The 12,226-nt window shown below is 42.5% G+C and overlaps 1 protein-coding gene across 1 annotated transcript; it reads right to left on the bottom strand.

Annotated features, from left to right (window-relative positions):
• Window positions 1–5,706: 5,706 nt before the first annotated feature.
• On the bottom strand, window positions 5,707–11,506 carry LOC147201562 (keratin, type II cytoskeletal 8-like). Its single transcript, XM_086116859.1, has 9 exons — window positions 11,054–11,506; window positions 9,391–9,599; window positions 8,344–8,404; window positions 8,115–8,210; window positions 7,862–8,026; window positions 7,485–7,610; window positions 7,140–7,360; window positions 6,833–6,873; window positions 5,707–6,203 (listed from the first exon to the last, which is right to left on the bottom strand). The coding sequence occupies exons 1-9, from the start codon at window positions 11,504–11,506 to the stop codon at window positions 5,950–5,952; spliced, it is 1,626 nt and encodes a 541-aa protein (XP_085972985.1). The 3' UTR covers window positions 5,707–5,949.
• Window positions 11,507–12,226: the final 720 nt, after the last annotated feature.

Below are 12,226 nucleotides of genomic sequence, written 5' to 3'. Positions count from 1 at the left end.
AGCCGGGCCGCATTGCTGAGTTGCCACTTCGAACAAGATTTTCACACATCTTGCAGAGTTGACAAGTCGACAGAAATCGCATGCCAACACAATTCCATTCACTCTGCTTGCAGGACTGGACTTTAACACCTTGTCAATGCATCTACTCCACCCCCCCAACACACACACACACACACACTTACCCCACCCTACCCGGCACACACACAAACGCGTACGTACACGCACACACACACGGTATGCACTGTGTAATTGTGATAGAAATTAGGCATGGGAACTTTGGCACAAGCTCCAGTGAAACTGGATGATTCAGTTTTCTGCAGACAATTTGTGAGATGTCTGGCCAAAGAGTTGTAACGAAATGTGGGGTTTGCTTGTGTAACCGGCAAACACCTGTGTTTGCATCATGCAGTTTCTGTTATGAGTCAAAAGTCATCATCACTTTCTGTGTGTTTACTATCACCAACTTTGTAATAACGGCAGACTTAGCATTTCTGCTTCTCAGCTGAATTATTCTGTGAAATGTGTTTAGGGCTTCATATGGATTGCAAAGTCATGCGCTGACCTTTGGACGATGGTAACATAGATTGCAGGGAAAACTAATTATTTTCTGCCCAGCATTTACAATAATACAATCGTCATGAAATTCTCAAAATAAATCCCCAAACCATTTCCACCACAAGTGCTCCTAATATATATTAATCAACAATTGTTGGGTCATCGTATCATTTTATTATTATTATTTTTTTTTTTACAAATAAATGTATTACGGCGCTTGTAGTTCAAGGTGACATTTAAATGTCATTTTTGTCATGTCATGTAAATATAAGCTTCCACAACATTGTTAGATTTGAATTGTGGTGCTCACAGGTTGATCCTACTTCTGCTAGTTTGCAAAACAAAACAAACAAACAAAAGAAAAAAAAGTATTTCCTTTCTACTTTTCGCCAATTTGCTTTATTCTGATCTATTCTGTGACTACGCATACAACACTGCGATTTTGTCCAGCCATGGAGGTATTTCAATTGATGTCCGCCAGATTCCTGTTATCAACTGGCATTTTATGGACCCGTACGCGGACTGCACGCTGTCCACTCGGAAGAACATGCCGACAACTTGTTTGAGCAGGTCCGTCTGCTCAACCAGCAGTTCACGCATTCCATTTGGACACCGCCCAACCTATCAGTCAGGTCTTTGGCACCATCTCTTGCCTCTCAGTGACTCAATGGCGCTCCATGGAAACCAGGCACTTGTCTCAATGTGCACACCTATCACCAGTTGGGGGAGAAAGAGAGAGAGAGAGAAAAAAAACAGCCATAGCTATGTTTCAGTCAAGTGAAAATCGTAGACCTTTATAATGCTTGCAGAGGGAGGGTGTGTCTGCTTCAAGCTGCTCAGTCAACACTGAAACCTGTTTGGTTATCGCAACCAGGATTATAATCGCGCATATGTGATAGTGTGTGGAGGAATAAGATCAAACTCTTCACACGCATGGTTATTCATGTTTCTAAAAATGAACCGGGTGGTCAGGAAGGTCAGGAATTCTCTCTTGTTTGTTTATTGTCAGCAGAAATGCTCCTAATGATTGCGTGTGCAGCGCGGGCGGAACAACACCAATATGCGACAATGACAAATGAGGTTGACTACATTCTCTTCCCATCATTCGTCCCTCCAATATCCTATGTTATTGCAGCGGCGCCTAGCAACCGCAGTTTTGTCACTAAACAACCATCACCGCTAAAAATTCCAAGTTTGAGGCTCAAGCGCAGATTCCATTTATTATAAACTGGAGGAAACAATGCAATGTCAATATCAGAAAATGTAATATGATTTAAAAAAAAAAAAAAAAGAAATCATCCACAATAGAAAATAGTAAAGTAAAACAAGGGGTTGCTTTGCGCATACCAGTACTGTCTGTACACTGGCGTGTTTGAACAAGTGAAAGTAGAGTACTGTACCTGTACTTCCGCTCACCACACCCAGTCAGCTCTAACCTTCTCTCGGCGTCACTTTGATAGTAGTGAATAATTAACCGCTGCTCTTACGCAACAGTCAGCGAACAGGATGAGAGCACATGGAAAAGAGGAAATGGCAGCAAAACTGCACGGCCTTAAGGCTCGGACAGTCAGTCAAGTGGCCACCTTTTCACTTAGTCGTCGAAACATGTTGCGCTGACTACCACCGAAGGTGTCCAGTTACACACTAGCGCCCTCTGTTGATGGAAATAATTACTTCCAGAGTGCGAATGATTTTTGCTCGGTTAACAAGTCATAATGAATTCACTCGTTTTATCTGTCTTTCATTCTTTCTTTCGTCCATTCGTTCATTTTGTCCTTTCTTTATATTATATTATATAAGTTGCTTGACAGTGAGAGAGCATAAATCCACCGTGCAACGTGTTGGTCAACAACAGGCCCTTTTGCAAGTGTTGCGACAAGGGATCAACGTGTGGAATGACGTAGTTTTCGACCAAAACATAAAGACGTTATTGAGCGCTTGTATACGTGTGCTGATGCGGACTCTGAAGCCGAGCCAAGTCGGGGAGAGTGATTTGACTCTGCAGCAGCAACAGGCCCGTTCCAATGTTGTCCGCCGTTCACGTTTCATGAGTTGAAAGTGTGACAAAAAAAAACCAAAACGCCAATAACCAAAAACTACAAGAGAAAATTTCAAACTAGAACAGGAGCCTCCGCGACTTAGCAGCCTTGTACTCCCACGCCTCTCCTTCTCATTGATTATAGAGCTGCTAGAGTATGAACAACACACTAAGTATTTATGCAATAGCCTCCTCCCTGCAAGGATCTCCAGTTGACTTGATTATTGCAATGGCTGGACTCCCCCAAAAGAGCATCAAACAGCTGCAGCTCATTCTGAACGCTGCGGCTAATAAGAATAAGAAACACACACACTTGCAGTGATGCAAAATAACTCAATAAATACACTCAGGAAAACAAAAATGTATTCAACAACCTTGCTGCTTTGCATTTCACCACTTTTAGTCTAATGATTTGATTGCCTTCATTATGGCAGAGCCTGCAGTGCAACAACTTTTGGACGGCAGCAGGCATTCAACACTTCACACCCAACCTTAACAATGCATTGCTTTTGGGTGGGGCAGCTCTACTTTCAGATCATAGTTTAGATGCTTAGCTGGAACCAAACAGGTCCAGTTCACAGGTTGTAGCTTTGACTACCTGGAGCAGTTGTGCTGAGATGCCCTGTGGGGACTTAATGACTTGTCAGTCAGCGTCAGTGACAAATAACTTATGATGATCCTTGAACCTGCTTGGCTTTTTAAAAAAAAAAGGCTTTAAAGAGTGGCTTTGAATGCTTTAAATGGTTGCGAGAGGTGCAGCTGGGAAGGTTTGATTCAAACAAAGCCAAGTGATCCTATTCACCAAGCCGTGCTTGATTTCATTTGTTTGTTTGTTCTTGACTTGCATTTGTTTGTTTGTTTTGTTTGGGGGGGGGTGTTGGGGGGGGGGGGTTCAGTGTTCAAAATGTCAATCTAAACATAATATGACACAAAGCAACCAAAACATCAATGTAGCTAAATGGCTGAAAATGGTGACCAATCACATTTCTACTCCAGTACACTGCAACCTGTAAAATGATCAAAACGATCATCACAATGTTTTTGATTTTGTTGAGGTGATCATTTTTGTCCCTCCTTGGAGGTTACATTTCATATTCATACAATCCAAAATATTCCACCGATCAGTATTGCATTTTCACAGATTGAAGTGGACACAAGAAGGAATGTACATCTGAAATTTTCATGGCCGGTTTATTACACGCCTGGTGCTCTTGCTAACTTATTTGAAGAAATATTTGTAGATCTCATGTCCTGCACTTCATCTCCATAGATAAGAGACAAGCAAGCACTCGATGACCAACGTTTGATAGATTGTTACTGTCTGCAGCCCTGGTACCATCCAATAATTAGAAAATGCGTTTTTGCTGCCAACTCTCGAACAAGTCTAACTTGTGTAATGCAGTGTTACAACATTTAGCTGCGGGCACTTTTGGCGATGCAAAGACGACTGAACGTTCCCACTGAGGCTTGGATGTCTGTATTGTACAGGGAACTTGAGCTGTCGCGCCGTACTGCAAGTACTACACTGAGGCGTATTTTGCGCATTACATAACACAATGGAAAATTGGCACCCGCGATTTCATTAAACAGCATCATAAATGACACTTAGAATGCTGCCGTGAGAGGTGTATTTCATGAACATAAAATGATGAGCAATCATTGAGTGGATGAATGCACTATGTAAAGATCGTTGTGTGACCCTGTACTGTACCGATGAAGGAAAAAAAACATTTAAGCCTGCGGCAATAATTTGCTAAAAGTATGAGTGCATGTCAGCAACTGCCAGGGAACATTTCCCTGCATCAGTGCTGCTGCCTGAAGTCAAAACTTCACCTTAGATATTTCATGATTGCCTAATGATTAAATGAACTATTTAATTCCCGCACGCAACGATTCCTGCGCATAGCACAGCAAACATTCCATCGATCGAAAAAACATTTAATGATTGGATCCTGGAAATGATGTAAAGTGAATGCGTCTGTAACAGTCAGACTGTCACCATCATGAAATGTTTATTGACTGTGTCGTCAAGGTTTTAACATTCTGAACTCTTATACCATTTTAATGCTAAGTGTCAAGTTTAAAGCTAACCGAGCTGAAGTCTCATTCGATTTGCATTGATGATGATTGTTTGAACTCCAGGTTTTGCTTGATTTTTGAGGCATATCTTCCCAAGAAGCCCCCAACTGCACCACCTGGATACTTAACTTTAAATTTCAATCGGAGGATGCAACGTGAAAATGACCCCTACATATTGTGCTGCATATAAGCGGCAGGTCAACACATGAGCTTTATTATTTCCCCTTGGTGTTACTTCAGACGACCTTGTCATGACTTTTGATTTCCATATGAGCGCACACATTGTAAACCGTGTAGGCCTGGAATCAAGTCTGAATATGTACACGGCTTATTGTGCATATGTCAGCAGACACACTTGTGCTCAAGAACAATCAAGGACAAAATCGCTGCGTGGCTTTCTGCTTCATGGGAGGTTAGATAGTCTTGGGTGTGGCACCACCACCCAGAATGCATGTTACAACCTGTTTGGGTTTTTTTCTTTTCCGTTTTCAACTTGAATTAATGCATTTCTTTGATGGCAATTGTTTTATTGTGTGTCACTTCAGTGACAAAAATACTAACATGATGTCAATAATTATTCCAAATATATTGTTCAGAAATTCTGCCTGAATAAATGTTAAACTCTTCTGAAAGAGTCAATGAGAGTTTATTTTACGTGCACGTTAATTACAACTGAACTGTGCAAAGCAAATCTGCTGTTCACTTTCTTTCTTTCTTTTTTTTAAACACATAAATCTGATGCATTATCATGATCAAAAGCAGACCGAAATGTTGCCCACTACTTGTATAAATAGTGTGTAATATAAGTATATCTAAATAACTTAGCATCTGTGTCACTGGAGCCTAAACCAGATAGTGTATCTGGATGATTGGTTGTCTTAAGAAAAATTATTATATTACTGTACTTGCACACGGCATGTTTAGCGTCAATAAGGCCTGAAAGCTGAACGTACGTATCACTGTGATCTTGAGTGCCTTTCCTCACAACCGTCTCTTGCAATTCCACATTACTGACAAAAAGACAACAGGCTGGCTTGTAAATTGCAGTTTGATTTATTGAGTCAGGAAAACCTATGCCACAGAGTCATCTGGTGGCGAGATTTATGCACTGCCCTGGTGATAAACCTGACAGTGACTGAAATTTACACTTGGCAGTGATGAATGGGTTTCCAACTTGCTGATCACAGACAGAAAGAACAAAGGCTGTCTCCTTTTGAACTTTAACGTAATGGCAAGATTTTTCTTGTCAAATTCAATGAAAATGGGGCTTCAGCAAATCACTCAGCCACAACTTCAGCCTTGACCTGCTCCACAACAGGAGCAGCCTCTGTGACAGCGGGCCCCTCCGCCTGCTTCTTCTCTTCACCGGTGCACGCCACAGTTTCTGTCGTGGTGACTGTAGTGGTGCTCTTGACCTCTGCGGGCTCCAGGCCAGACGCAGAACCGCCACTCGCCTTGACGGTGCCAAATGAGCAGCTGACATAGGACGGGGTACGGGAGTGCTCCAGGCCATAAGCATTGTAGTTTACAGCTGTACATTAAAAAAATATATATATACTGTATATATATACATATATATAGAATATATTTGTGTGACAAAAAATAATTTGAATCGGAACAGTTAATTTTTTGAGCCATTCTATTGTAATTTAAACAAAGGACTCTATTTTTGTGGCTAGCATAAATCCTTCGCAGTGTATGGTGTAACTCGACATGCGGGCTAGACCCAATTTTAGTAATTTCGCAGATGAGCGCGGACGCGTGCAACTGCCAGCGGGAGGGCTGCGCCGCTCTTGGAGTGGACATAGTCAACTTCAGTCATGGCCATTTAAAGCGGCTCCTTTTAATCCTTTTGAATGCGGGGCTTTGATTGTGCACTAGACATGGCAGAAATGCATCTGCGCCATGAAGATCATTCATCTTCCGCCTCCAGAGCTGTGCGCTGATTTAAGATTTCAGAAAGCTTGATGCTCACTGAAGATGTATTTATGAATGACATACAATGCATGAGACCAACTGTCTACCCTCCACCAGTGTTAAACGTGGTCTGAGCAGGTGTAACGGTGATATCGACTTTCTAAAATCACGTTATCATTAAAATCAGGATCAGCTGTCTACAAAAATAGAGCCCGAAGTCTTTCAAATGAATAGAATACATACATGTGATCTTGGACACATTGGTCTTGATTCCAGTTGCCAACCTAGAAAGAGACACATCGGCCTGAAGAAATTCTGCTGGTTTGAAATCTAAATTGAACCGCATGTTTTTGCTTGACTGTTTCAACAATTTCTTCTTAGCTATGAATCATCATCTGTGATTTTATGTTTTTGCTGCTGAATATCCTAGCCAGGTCTCTCTTGAATATGGGGGTCCTTAATCTCAACGGGACTAACCTGGTTGAATCAACGTTAAATACAAATCAATAAATCACAGCAACATGGTTGAATCACAAACTCATCATCATACCTGTCTTCTTCTCCCTCCAGAAGTTTCCTGTAGGTGGCGATCTCAATGTCCAGTGCAAGCTTGATGTTCATCAGTTCCTGGTACTGTCGGACCTGCAGGGCCATGTCCTGCTTGGCCCTCTGAAGAGCCTCCTCCAGCTCTCTGATGCGGAGTTGGGCATCCTTCACTGCCAGCTCTCCGCGCTCCTCAACCTCGGCGATCTGGGCCTCTAAATTTTTTATCTGGTAAATGAAGAGCGAAATTTGATCATTGTTTGTATTCATGATCTCTACTCTTGAGTGAATGAGTAGTGAGTAGAATTTTGGATGGACATTTATCCTTGGAATCTGCTGATCCAAACCTCACCTGTGCTTTAACCATGTCGATTTCAGACTGGAGCCTCATTATTCTGCGGTTCATGTCAGCAATCTCCGCCTTGGTTAACTTCAGGTCTTCGCCGCATTTCCCAGCAGTCTGCTGCAAATCGGCATACTATACGCAAGGAAATGCAGCATGTGTGGGTGAGTTAAATTGACTGCTGTATATCAGTTGTTTATAATTCAGTTTTTTATACAGAACACCAGGACAGGAATTTGATCACTACGGAAGAGTGATTAGTTCTTATTTGTGAATAAAATGACTTTGGCCAAAAGGGTATCGTCTCGGTTGTTATTTCCGTGTGTATTTGTATCGACAGCGAATGGAATATTTTCCGTAGACTTTCCTGTCATAAGGTGCGTTACCTTGTTCTGATACCATGATTCAGCCTCAGCTCTGCTTCGATTAGCGATGTCTTCATACTGGGCGCGCACTTCAGCAACAATGGCATCCATGTCGAGGTTACGGCTGTTGTCCATCTCCACCACAACGGATATGTCCTTGATCTGACTCTGCAGCTCATGGATTTCCTGCTCAAGGACAAGGTCTTTTACACACATAACAACGTGACACTTAAGATACAGATCATCAGTATACTGCTGAAGGTCAGTTCATTACGGCATCAAAGATCTGCCTCAGGAAGTCAAGCTCATCAGACAGTCCGTCGAGTTTGGCTTCCAGCTCTGCTTTGTTCAGGTAGGCTGCATCCGTGTCCTGTGCGGCAACAGACAACACAAAAAATGCATTGTTGCACACCAAGCAACAAATACAACCCTTGTGATGGAAAACTAAATTCGTTGTGACTCTGACAAAAAAAAAAAAAAAAGGTCACAAGACCTGAACAGACCTTCTTCATAAGGACAAAGTTGTTCTCGCATTCATTGCGCTTGTTGATCTCATCCTCATACCTAATAAAATAATACAGTCACATAAAAACACAGTTATATGTATCGACATATATATATCCATCCATCCATTTTCCGAACCGCTTGATCCTCACTAGGGTCGCGGGGGGTGCTGGAGCCTATCCCAGCCATCTTCGGGCAGTAGGCGGGGGACACCCCGAATCAGTTGCCAGCCAATCGCAGGGCACACAGAGACGAACAACCATCCACGCCCACACTCACACCTAGGGACAATTTAGAGCGACCAATCAGCCTGCCATGCATGTTTTTGGAATGTGGGAGGAAACCGGAGCACCCGGAGAAAACCCACGCAGGCCCGGGGAGAACATGCAAACTCCACACAGGGAGGGCGGAGCTGGAATCGAACCCGGTACCTCTGCACTGTGAAGCCGACGTGCTAACCACTGGACTACCGGGCCGCCACATATATATATTTATGGGTGTGTGTTTTATTATAATTATTAAAACGGTTACTTCATGACATAAGTAAACTGTTCAATGCATTTATAGTATTTTGATTTTTTTAAATATTTACAATAAATAGATACTCAATTATTTAACCTGGCACATGACTAAAAATTGACAAATGAAAAATTAATACATCTTCATTGACCAATTTTGTTTTGGTTGTGGGGACTGCTCAATAACTGCAAGACACATTACCTGACTCTCAAAAATATATCCATACCATGTGGGGAACCAGATTGATGAAAAAAAAGTAGTTGACTTACACAATTTCTCTCGTATTATGCTATGCTTGTTTAAAGAAAGAAAAAATTCAACACTGTAGTTGAAACAATGTTCAATTCTTTCAATGAAAGCTGATTACATGAAAAACATTAACTCCCAAAATACGATGAACATTTTAAGTCACTTCCTCTTGTCAGTCAAACAGTATCATGTTTTGGGCTTTTGAGGCTATGCGGAATTTTTCGAGCGGCAGTCATCTATCCCGCAGGAGTCCACGTTAAAGAGCCACATGTACTCACTTGTTCTTGAAGTCCTCAACCAGACCTGACATGTGATGCAGGTCAGATTCCAGTTTGATCTTTTCATGGCCCAATTTGTCCAGCTGTTTGCGCAGGTTGGCGATATAGGCTTCAAACATGGCATCAATGCCGGAGCATGCCGGGCTTTGTTCCTGTAGAATTTTCCATTTGGTCTCCAGCATTTTGTTCTGCTGCTCCAGGAAGCGCACCTGCGGGCATAACACCATTATTTAATAGCAAGAACTTTCAGAAGAGGGCATTCTATGCCAGATAAGATGCTTACATTCCTGGAGAGATTTGACTAGAATGGACGCTCATGAATAAACTGTGTGGAATGTGACTTAGGGGTCTTTCAGAATGTGTGAAGAAGCGATCGGGGTCACTAAATGATTAGCTTCACTGTGTGATGAGGAAAAAAAAAAAGCCAGGAATGAAAAATGACTCCTCTGGCACCACAACATCGATGTCATGTCAATTATTACTCACTCAACTTGGAGTCACAATGCAGCTTTTAACACAAAATGGTGGTGTTTCCCAATTGTGACACGCGATAGCCCCTTTACAATGTCTTCATTCAGAGTTCTCCCTTTTTTTGTTTTTTCGCGTGATTGATTTCCAGGTTAACTTCTGGCCCATATTTTTTCTGGGGGCCTCCTTAAACAAGAAAAGCAAGGCATGACTTCCAAGTTGGGGGGGGGGGGACATGTAGATAAGAGCTGGGCTGAGAGCAAATTTTTCATTTTTATTATTGACTGTGATTTTTTTGAACATCGTTTGATGGAGGCTGCTGCTTTTGATTGATTTTACCCAACTTCATGAAGTGGGTAACATTCATATTGTCAATAAATGGATATAATTTCTGTTTCATCAATTTCAGTACCATCTTATTCTCTTTCTTGGTTTTTATTTTTTAACATATTCATTCTTTTTACATATTAGATTCAAAAACACATTTGCATACAGTAAATAAGTTTTGACTTCTGGCGTCTGTGAGTCACGCATGATTTGTTTGGTAGTTTTTGTGTCAAATGCCTCAGCTGCAGCAAGCCATGCAGGTTTGTAAGCATGCCACCACAGGGTTGGATATTGGGGGACTGGCCAGGAAACAAATTCATTAGTATAAGTAGTCAGTAGACCACCAGTGTACATTAAAGAGGATGCCACTATTTGAACCAAACCGACAAGTACAATGGCGGATCCTTGTAATGAGTCCTGTGATGGTCTCAGCAAGTTGTATGTACAAGAAAATTGGTGAAGATTGCACGACTGTCTGTGTCCTATATGTTGTGTTGTGTTATTTTTGTTATTTTGACTTCAAAATGGCGCCGCGAGAGTGGCTGCCTTTCCAGCAGCTCCTATATTTTGTTGTTCTACTTCTTCCTTTCATAACTTTGCTGCTGTGAATTGGGAATTTCTCCATTGCGAGACTAATAAAGGTTTTCTTATCTTATCTTATCTTAATTATCCAACATTTTGCCTTGAAACAAATGTGCAAGACTTTTATCTTAGAAGGCTGCTTGTGGTTGTACACAGAAACCTTTTGAATGACTGCCTTAGAAGTCTAGAAGCTAAATCTTTTTCGTGAGCTCATTTGATTCGCTAAATTCCATCTTGAAGGTAATGTCCACATAAACACAGAAACAGCATTTTCAAGTCAACTGACCTTGTCAATGAAGGACGCAAAACGGTTGTTGAGGGTCTTGATCTGCTCCTTCTCCTGGATGCGGACCGACTGGATGGTGGGGTCAATCTCCAGGTTCAAGGGGGCCAGCAGGCTCTTGTTCACAGTCACTTCTGTGATGGGGGCCACCATTTCTTGGGCCATAGCACCACCCACGCGTCCACCAAAGCCCGCATAGCCGAATTCGAATCCACCCGCTCTTTGGCCTGACCCCCCGGCAACATACCCACCGACCACCCTGAAACCCCCGACGCCAACGGCGGCGCCGCTGCTGCCCACCCCACCGTAGGCACCGCGGACTACGCAGCTCTGCCTGGTGACACCCCCGCCTCGGCCGCCGTAGCCAGAGAAGGAGCGGCTGCTGAAGCCCTGACTCGGGCCCTTGGTGGTGGACAAGGTGGAGAAGGTGGTGGTCTTCACAGCTCTGACAGACATGGTCTCAAAGGATTCTGTAGCAGCGAGGTGGGGTGAGAGGAGGCTTGGAGACTCTGCTGAAGATAATAGTCAGGCAGATAGACCGTCCCTGGTGTTTGGTGCTATTTATCTGAATAGGGGAGGATTACCTTCTTGTTCGTGATTGGTCATTGTCATGAACACAAGAATATGGCATGGGGTGTGGGGATGGGTGTGTTGTCAAGGAAGAAAATCACATCTTGTTGCACATTTGCAGCCAGCAAATCATTTAAAAGAACAAGAGAATGTAACTCATGTTGGTCCAAGCTTCTAAAAAATAAAAATAAAAAAAGAAATCACCCATGATATTACATTTGTCTGTAATTTAAATTATGTTACTGAGGCTTACTTTTGTTATTTTCATCTGTAAAACTAGCGCCGACGTTAAATTACCCTCTCGTCTCAAATATCCGCAGTGCCAGCTCGTAGTCAAATTAGGAAGCACGTCAATTTGTTGCCTCACTTCTCATTGGGGTGACATATTGCAAAGTAAAGTGTCTTCTCCCTGTGCGATGTGCGCCGCGCGTTTGTGCCCGGCGACTGCATGTCTCAGAAATGTGACAGATATATTTTTATCCTTTGATTAGTTTTACTCACCTTGTGACAAATCGCTTTTAACAGCACATATTGCAGAAGCAAGAGTTTAGTGGACATTCGCCAGTAGCACGATCAACCTCATGGAGGCATGAACATTCTTTCTTT

The sequence above is a fragment of the Hippocampus guttulatus genome, chromosome 8 (genome assembly GCF_054856545.1).
Source record: "Hippocampus guttulatus isolate MCC_2025c chromosome 8, RoL_Hgut_1.0, whole genome shotgun sequence".
Classification (NCBI taxonomy): domain Eukaryota; kingdom Metazoa; phylum Chordata; class Actinopteri; order Syngnathiformes; family Syngnathidae; genus Hippocampus; species Hippocampus guttulatus.
The sequence above is the reverse complement of the archived record's forward strand: the minus strand, read 5'-3'. Positions and strand labels throughout refer to the sequence as shown.

Excerpts from the sequence above, each read along its gene's own strand:
- LOC147201562 (XM_086116859.1), bottom strand. The coding sequence starts at position 11,506 with ATGTCTGTCAGAGCTGTGAAGACCACCACCTTCTCCACCTTGTCCACC. Across the intron at positions 8,405-9,390 it reads GTTGAGGACTTCAAGAACAA|GTATGAGGATGAGATCAACA; the intron begins GTGAGTACATGT and ends TTATTTTATTAG. Across the intron at positions 7,361-7,484 it reads TCGACATGGTTAAAGCACAG|ATAAAAAATTTAGAGGCCCA; the intron begins GTGAGGTTTGGA and ends TTCATTTACCAG.